The following is an 8,789-nucleotide window of genomic DNA, read 5'->3' as shown; positions in this document are numbered from 1 at the left end:
TTTTTTTCAATCTTAGCAAGTTTTCAAAGAAAGCCAAAAAGGTCTTTCAGCTAATACTTCCTTCTCTCCTTGCCCTCTCCTTTTCTCTTTACGGTTCTTCTGTATTCAGCAAGAAGAGTTGTCTAATCTCTGCAGGGATTTCTTAGTATTTGGTATTACGAGTGAAAAACGTCCTGTGGCTAATGTTTCTCACGTTCTTCTCTCCACTTTTAGAGCTCAGCCTCTCACACTGGCATAGAGCTACATGGATTTGAACCGTTCCCTTGGCTAAAGCTCATCTCCATTTCTTCTCCTCTCCAGCATTCAGCGGGCAGCTCTGGCCATCTTAGAGCACTACTACTGTGACTTCCCAGTCAATAACCCGGCGTTGCTTTCCGCCTCCAAGTCCCGTGCAGCCAAGCACCTGGCGGGCCTCAAGGTCTACAACGTGGATGGTGAGTTCCCAGCCGCCTCCGTCGAGGGTGAGTGGGATGGTCTTTTACACTCCATGTTATGTCTTTGTCAGTGCTTCGGTTTTTCTGCATGTTCTGGTGTGTTGAAGTCTATAACTTTTTCTTCCTAATTCCAGTCTTTTATGTCAACCTATATGCTAAGATCATACTATAATTTTGATATTAATTTACGTTAAAAAACATTGTACTGTATATCCATTGTAACACAGAAGAGGTTGCTCATTTTTAAATGTGTAGTGTTAACGTGATTTACGTTGTTGTAGGGTTGCAGCTAGCCATTATATTTGTTATAATGTTTTCAGGTTCCATTATTACTTTTAGGCTGCTATTCATTTACATTTGCTTTAGTATAATTTAAAATTCCTCTTAACACTTACTCAATCCATTTAATTGTTTGGTCCATTAAATGTCAGACTATAGGCCCATCACAACTTCTCAAAGCAAATTAGTTGTTTTGTTCAAAACCCAAAGATATTAGTATATTATAAAAGAAGACCAATTAAATCAGCAGATATTCACGTTTCAGAAATTGTAACCGCACACTTCTGGGCATTTGCAGCAACTTGAAATTTTTGCATATTTTTCTTTTTCAAAACTGCAGCAATAAATTAACTTTTCTGCGACAGATCACCTTTCTAAAGCACATTTCAAGTCTCTGCAAGTTGATTTCCATACTGTACTGGAATGTACAAAAACAGCCCGGAAGGAAGGAAGGAAGTAGATCAAGCACATAATTGGAAAATTGTCGACAGTAATATAAAGCATAGGTGATTTGTAGTTAATAGTTCAAAACAGGCAAACGTGTGCATATGTGGTTATTTGATATGTGCACTCAATACACCCTCTGGTGCTCTCCTCTCCCTATGTGTCTCCTCACACTGACGCTAACGCTTTAAGATGCCTTTAGAGCTAAACTGAAAGCCTACCTTTTGGACAGTAAGTAAATGCAGCGCTGTATTAACTAAAGCACCCTGACAGACTGCTCGTGTTCACTTTACAAAAGCCAGCATTAAATCTCTATCCACGTTCTTGAAGCAAAGCCTCCTTTCACACAGAAGTAATGTCACTGAGTGAAAAACACTGCTTTACACATTCACTGTCCCCCACTCTTCCTCGCTCTTCGCATGCCACAGTTTGATGAAAAAGTTAGAAGTCGTCCTTACGACAGCTGGCAGCGTGTAACACAGATCCTCTATGTTAAGTGATTGCTTTCCCTCAAGTGTACTCCAGCTTCACTCAAGTGCACTAACTTGACTCCCACTTCGTTTTGCTGTTTTTACTTCTGCTATTTGTCTCCCTCCTTTCTTCTGCCTATCTGCAAATGTTAGTGGGAGACAGTCGCGGAGATGGCTGATAAATCAATAGCTATTATGCTGCTGGCCTTGTCATTTCTCTGTCGCGTCTCATCCTCCTTCATTTTCATCCTGCAGCAGCTGTTCAGGGACCTCTCCCTCTCTCCCTGTATCATCTCTGTCTGGAGCTTTTACTTCCCCTTCCTTTTTTCTTCTGCAGCAGCACCAACATTGTAATAAATAAGTCGAACTCAGGGACAGACAATCATCTTTCCTTGATTAAAGAGTGTTGAAGCCCTGAGCGCAAAGCAGCCGCAACACTCAATTACACTGCATCCAAATGGGTTCAGGGGATTTTATGACAAGCTATTTGGTCTCCATATTGTTTTCTCATCTCTAGATTTTGGAAATGAATTCCAGTGGATAGAATTTTTTTTTTTGCAAAGAAATCTTCTAAAATATTGAGGATTTAAAGGTCAAACAAAGAAACAAAGTGGAATACAGTACACATTTTATGTTTTCTGTCAGAACTAAATGAAAACATGTTAAGGTCATTCAGTGTTTTTTTTTCATTAGTACATGCATGAATATTTTTTTTCCATTTTTTTTCCATTCCACAGTAACTAGTTTTAATGAGTAGTTTTATTGCGGGATACCTTTTTTACTCGTATCTGATTTGCTGATTTAGGTTAGTTTTAGTTTAGGTTTTAGTTATGCCAAATCATATCATATTGGAGACAACAGGCAAATAAGGACATTTTAAATTGTCTTTTGTAATTGGTGTACTTAAAAGAGAGTAATATTAAGGTAAAATTCACATGGGATTTTTGTGATCACACTTGAGAGATACACTGTAGAGAATATACTGGTGGTGACATGATCTAATCAGGAAATTATTATATTCTAATCTTTTTTTTATTTTATTTTTTTAAACAAAGTAACAGTACTTTTACTTGAGTACAGTTTTTGGCTACTCTGCCCACCTCTGATTGTGTGCGTTCACTTTATTACTTTGTTTGATTTCTTTTTAATTAGGTAACATTTTTTTACCTGCTTCTGACATGGCTTTCAGCTGAATTCTCACCCATAAATCCCATCTAAGTGCAGTAATACCAACGGCAGGGTGTCCTGAATGCTTCCTCCTCTCCGGCTATGAATTATTCTGTTCATGCATGATCCCTGCCCTGCATTAATAATTCACCAGCTCTGCCTTCTTTTAACCTGCATTAACGTCAGGCGGGGTTCTTGAGCATCCTCCCATCCCAATTCCAAAAATGTAAACTTTTGAAGTTGCCTGAGACACTTCTTTAATTGGACGCCCGGTGCCCCCTGAAGGCACCGAGTGGCAGAGTAAAGGGAATGTTTGAATATCAATAGCCATGTGTGGGTGAGCAGTATGTTTTTAAAAAATTTTCCCCAATGATCACAGTGCTCGGAACAATTAAAAATTACGACTTTGTGTGGCTTTACACGTCAGCTCCTGGGGTTTTAATATTGCTGGTGATAAAATGAAATGGACCGTGGTTTATGTGCATCAATAATCTACCCCTCCACTCTAAAAGCATGTTGCACTTTATGTCATCACCAAGGCTTTCTTTGTTCTTTTACCTTTGTCTCAAAACCTTTACCTGTGAGATTAGGAGAGACAAGCGCACACACACACACACACACACACACACACACACACACACACACACACACACACACACACACACACACACACACACACACACACACGTGTATAGTAAGGGTTCCTGTTTTATCTCTTTGTCATGACAGGTCCTGGGAACAATGCAACAGCAGGACTGGCTCACTCCCAGTCCAGAGCCATGATCGCAGCCGCCGCACGCCGCAGAGACACCAGCCACAACGAGCTGTACTACGAGGAGGCTGAGCACGAGAGGCGCGTTCGCAAGCGCAAAGCACGGTAATTAATTTCAAGCATCTGTGTAGGATTATTTCAAGGAGTCTAGTAAAAAAAAAAAAAAAACTTGATTTGACTGGGCTGGAACAAGTGCAAATTGCAAGTGCAAAAAGTTGCATCTTTAGTGGCAGGACATTCCAGTCAGGAGTCCCACTCATACCAGCTCTGAGTGAAACTTTTTTATTTTTTTATTTTTTTCTCGCAGCTTGGTGGTGGCGGTAGAGGAGGCGTTCACACATATTAAGCGCATGCAGGAGGAGGAGCAGAAAAAGGCTCCAGGGGACGTGATGGACCCTCGAGAGGCGGCACAAGCCATCTTCCCATCCATGGCTCGCGCCCTGCAGAAGTACCTGAGGACCACCAAGCAGCAGCACTGCCACAGCATGGAGAGCATCCAGCAGCACCTGGCCTTCTGCATCACCAACAACATGACGCCCAAGGTCCGGCCTCTCACCATAACATTCACAAGAAATTTCTCATTTCCTCTGCAGAACAACGTAAAATAGACATTGTAAAGCTGATGTTTGGTATGTTTTAAATGTGTTTGGATGTTTTAGATGTGTGGCTTTTTAATGAGCCCTGTCGAAGAAGAATTTCTGTCACTGCTTTGGGATAGACAATAAAGCTTTATATATGTCTGTCTGTCAGCCCCTCTCCTATGATGGTGACATTTTCATTGAAGATTTCTCAGTCTAAGATATGATAGAAGTGTGTTTGTTTATATCCCTCCCACCCAGGCGTTCCTGGAGAGCTACCTGACGCCAGGTCCCACCCTGCAGTACAGCCGGGACCATTGGCGGGCCCGCCAGTGGACACTGATCAGTGAGGCGTCTGTCACCAGCGGCCTTAAGGACGGCTCCATCTTCCTGCTCAAGTGTGTGGACTTCAGCCTGGTGGTGACAACAAAGAAGATTCCGTACATCCAGATGTCAGAGGAATACATTGACCCCAAGTCACACAAGTTTGTCCTGCGGCTACAGTCCGAAACCTCCGTGTAGGACTCCAAACTTTTTAAAAAAATTTCTAATTCCTCTGCCTGTGTTGTCGCTCTCAAAATGTTTTCACTTTGGGTTTGCAGTTTTTATTTGTACTTTTTTTGGATTTTTTATATATTATATAGGAATCTATATATTACACTCATGGTTGAATATATTGATCTTTTACGTTTGATTTGGATGGTATCAAAAGAAAGAATTGAGGCAGAATTATGCTCACGGTGGACTCTGACATGGTTGTGTGCACGCACAGTATGTCTGAGTGTATGTGTATGTGTGTGTACAGTAAGTGTGTATGCACGCATGTCATTTTGTGTCAACTCAATCACTCGTTCCTTTTCTGTTATGAGATGCTGGAGCCAAACAATTTGGGAACATTTAAGGAAATCCCCACAGAGGATCTGTCTTTTATTTCCATGAGACAGACAGACAAACAGAGACAGACCAACCACTAAGGACTGCAATGGTGTGACTCAGATTTAGATATTTAAATCCTCATGGAAACACATGACAAGTATCTGGCCTGTGTTGCCATTTCATCTACAACATTTGAAAGTATTTTGATGCTCTATTGGGCGTCAACGTGTTGAGAAGTAAATGGATTTCTTTCCATTTGAAAACCAAATTAAATGCATTTAACAAAAAGACTTCAGATTTTGCATCAAATGCACATTTATATATGTTTATTAATGAAAAGAATACGCCTAAAAAGTTTGGAACAAATGATCTCACCCTGCTCAAAAAGGATGTCGGACTGTTTTCCCCTCCACAATCTCCTCCACTACTTCAGGACATCTGTAGAGCTCCAGACAAACACTTTTCTTGACAGTCGGGATGTCAAACTCTGACCCGCCTGAGGCGTACAGTAGCACTCTTTGAGTGCGAATTCTGGCAGCCAAAATGGATCGCTTTGAGATGTTTTGGTGCATGCTTGGTCTCCAGGTGCAATGGAGCAAAATCAGAAATATTTCCACTTCATTTGGGAGTAACACACACATGCCATGTTAAACACTGCAGTGAACTTGCAATGATCCGTATCATAAGAGACTCTCAGAGGTGGACGCATGCCCAAAAACATTTGCCCTGCCTCATCGGTTCAGTAACCTTCTCAGGGCTTTCATGTCTGCCGTATCTGCCTGACACGACGGAGAGGGGAGGCAGCAAGGAGGAGAGACAGAGCCTTGATGTCACTAATAAAAAAATACTACTGATTACTCCAAACCAGAATTCCTCCTCTGTGGGTTACATAGCAGAAAATCTAAATACCGTAAATTCTCATATGAAAGCGGAATTCAAGTAAGCTTAGCCAGCATGAACAAGTAAAGGCCACTCGCTAGGCCAGGTAAAACAAAAAACATTAACGGGGTGGAATTACAGCTCACATAACTATATCAGTACAACAGAGCTGTGTCATCCACACCCCTCTGCTGCTCTGCTTATATTGACAGAAATGTTTCCATACTCGAATTAACTCGAACTCCTGGGCGATGTTAAGCTACACTCCACATGTTTTTGCACATTTAAAGCATACCTATACAGGGAAAGCTTTTTAAATGGTTGCCTCATTTGGCAGTCAACAGTTTACATAGAGTGGAAACCTAATGGTAGAGAGAAGGATATGACCTGCAACAAAGGTCCTCAGTTGGGAATCAATGTGTTTTGCAGTTATGGTTGCTTAACATCGTTCAGGAGAAAAGGTGAAGAAGAGCACGTGGAGAAACTCTTGGTGTACTGATGGATCTAGTGCTGTTGAAAGTGACATACTACATTTATAAAGCTAACCGGGCAAATGGTTCTCTCGCCGCTGAGCTGAATAAAGGCCACAATTTGAGAATTTATGGTATTGAAAGTACGATGTAATCTTTCAGGCGTCGCAGGGTTTGCTTGTATCACTAGAATACATAATAGATGACAAAGAATCAACAAAGTGTACCAATAGTGAGAGCTGCAGCAGGGCGGAACCCTTCCCGACTGGACCGTCTGGTTTTCCTTTACGACCTTGTCTCACCTCTGTTCTCTGACAAACATGCTCACAGTGAATCCCTTGAGGTCAGAAGGGATTTTTTGTAATTATTTCTTTCACTTAATGAATCAGCCTATCTTGTAAATTCAGAATAACACAGTTGAATTAAGCTAATGGCACTAAAATGACACTTTTTTAGATCACTTCAGCACTCTGTCCCTGTCATAACTGATCCGGTAGATGGTTAAAAAGACTAACTCACTCAACAATAGAACTATGTCATACTGATCATATCTTCTGTGGCTGTGAGCAGGGTTGTCCCCTACTGCCCCCTGGCTGTTAAACCCAATATTGTCGGTTTGTGTATCTGCCTGAGGGAAGCAGCAACATTTTTTTCGTATCAAACGCAAATGCACTGTTCATTTTAGCAGAACTGTAACTGTTCAACCACATGGGGAAGAACTCCCAAAAACACTTTTGCTGTTTAGTGCAAACAGCACGTATCTTTGGTAAAACACCTGCCAATGGTCACACTTTGTACCTACTGACAGATGGATTTTGTGTGATCCCAATGTGACTGTGCCTCCTGTTTTTACACTGTATCTATTTATGTTAACAAGCATGTGTGTATGTATGTACTGTATGTATGCCATTCCAGTTCACACGAGCAGCCTTTGCCCCTCTCCTCTACATCACCACCACATGTCACATTGTTGCCATGGTTTGGTTGTTGGACAGCTCCATGACGATGACGTGACATTGCAATGTAAGACATGTTTCAGTTTCACAGCATTTGCAGTTGTAAAAAGAAATAAACCTTTTTATGAACATTTGTAAAACGGCTGTATTGGATTGTATGTGCAGAAATTCCACCTTGTATATTCCTACCATGTGAAAACGAATGAGTTTTGATTGCCTCGGTTCACGGCTCCTCTCTTTTTACTTCCTTTTGTGATTACCTACATATCCCAGAATGCCTCTCAGTTCTCAGATGGAACATGAAGTTTCAGGTGGCCGGTTAGTATATGAATACTTTTAGATACCAAACTTTTTTGTGTGAAAATGAGGACTATGTGCTCAAAACCCAACATGCTTATTTGCTGCATTGCATTCTGGTCTATTGAGGCTTTTTGTCTGTAATGGATTTCTATTCTTTTTTTTAACCTTAACATTGCAATTAAGGTATTTGTAAAAGGATTTTAATGGTATATTTAACTTACCAATTAATTGATTATAATATATTAAGATATTTCAGTTTTTACTGTTTTGATTGGTTAACTGCCTGGTTTAAAGACTTAAAAATCCCAAAAACCATAAAAAAAGAAAGGTGAAAAGTTACAGTCCCAAGTACAAATTAAAAACCTTTAAAATGGGAAACATAAACATAGCTCAGCTGGTAAAGCGGCTGCCCACATGTAGAGGTTTACTCCTCGACGCAGTGGGCCGGGTTCGACTCCGACCTGCGGCCCTCATTCCCCCGCTCTCTCCCCTTTCATATCTCAAGCTGTCCTGTCAAAAGTAATATCTTTTAAAAAAACTTAAAATGACACACATATTGTGTACACGGCCAAATGAAAATGTGTACCACTGATGATTTAGATTTGTCCCATGTTTCCTGCAATCAAACTGCCTAGTCAGTTTTGCCTATTGCAGTTTCTATAGTCTTCCAGACTTACTCCGCAGCATCTCCATATGCACCAGTTTCCCGCCCCGGCTGTAGGCGTGTACACTCTGCTCTGTCGCTGCCCATTAGGTGTCTGGCCCTGCTGTGTGACAGGGTGCTGCAAAACTTCAGTTTTTTTTTTTTTTTTTTTTACCTTGATTTGGGGCTTTTTGTCGTCATGAAGCTCAGTGGTAATTGGCTTGCCATCAGCCTGTCAGAGTGGCGCAGCCTGGCCTTAGGGGTAAATGAATGTCAGTGTCGGTGTCCGGTGCTGAAAACAAACAACCTCATACCTCGGCGAGCCTGGGATGCGAGGCCGCCTGTCGGAACTCATCTGTCCCAGGCTTAATCCCCATCCGTACACGCCTGCTCTTCGTAGGACCGGGACGAGGAGGACAGAGGTGAAGAGAGAGGAAAATGAGGAGCATTTGCATCTAAATGGAATGTTTATCTTGCCTTCATTCTTCCCTTTATATTTGTTTGGTAATGAGTTGGTTATC

At 41.4% G+C, this 8,789-nt stretch overlaps 1 protein-coding gene across 5 annotated transcripts in view; it reads left to right on the top strand.

Moving 5' to 3' along the window:
* Nucleotides 1–7,465, top strand: part of LOC116673821 (vang-like protein 1) — a gene marked incomplete at its 5' end in the record, with an annotated part of 66,527 nt that extends 59,062 nt beyond the window's left edge. For 4 of the 5 annotated variants that reach the window (XM_032506146.1, XM_032506147.1, XM_032506148.1 and 1 more), the window contains 4 exon segments: nucleotides 301–461; nucleotides 3,524–3,671; nucleotides 3,874–4,108; nucleotides 4,406–7,465. In XM_032506146.1, coding sequence (XP_032362037.1) covers nucleotides 301–461; nucleotides 3,524–3,671; nucleotides 3,874–4,108; nucleotides 4,406–4,666 — 805 coding nt within the window. In that variant the 3' untranslated portion in view covers nucleotides 4,667–7,465. 5 annotated transcript variants of the gene reach the window in all.
* Nucleotides 7,466–8,789: the final 1,324 nt, after the last annotated feature.

The sequence above is a fragment of the Etheostoma spectabile genome, chromosome 24 (genome assembly GCF_008692095.1).
Source record: "Etheostoma spectabile isolate EspeVRDwgs_2016 chromosome 24, UIUC_Espe_1.0, whole genome shotgun sequence".
Classification (NCBI taxonomy): domain Eukaryota; kingdom Metazoa; phylum Chordata; class Actinopteri; order Perciformes; family Percidae; genus Etheostoma; species Etheostoma spectabile.
The sequence above is the reverse complement of the archived record's forward strand: the minus strand, read 5'-3'. Positions and strand labels throughout refer to the sequence as shown.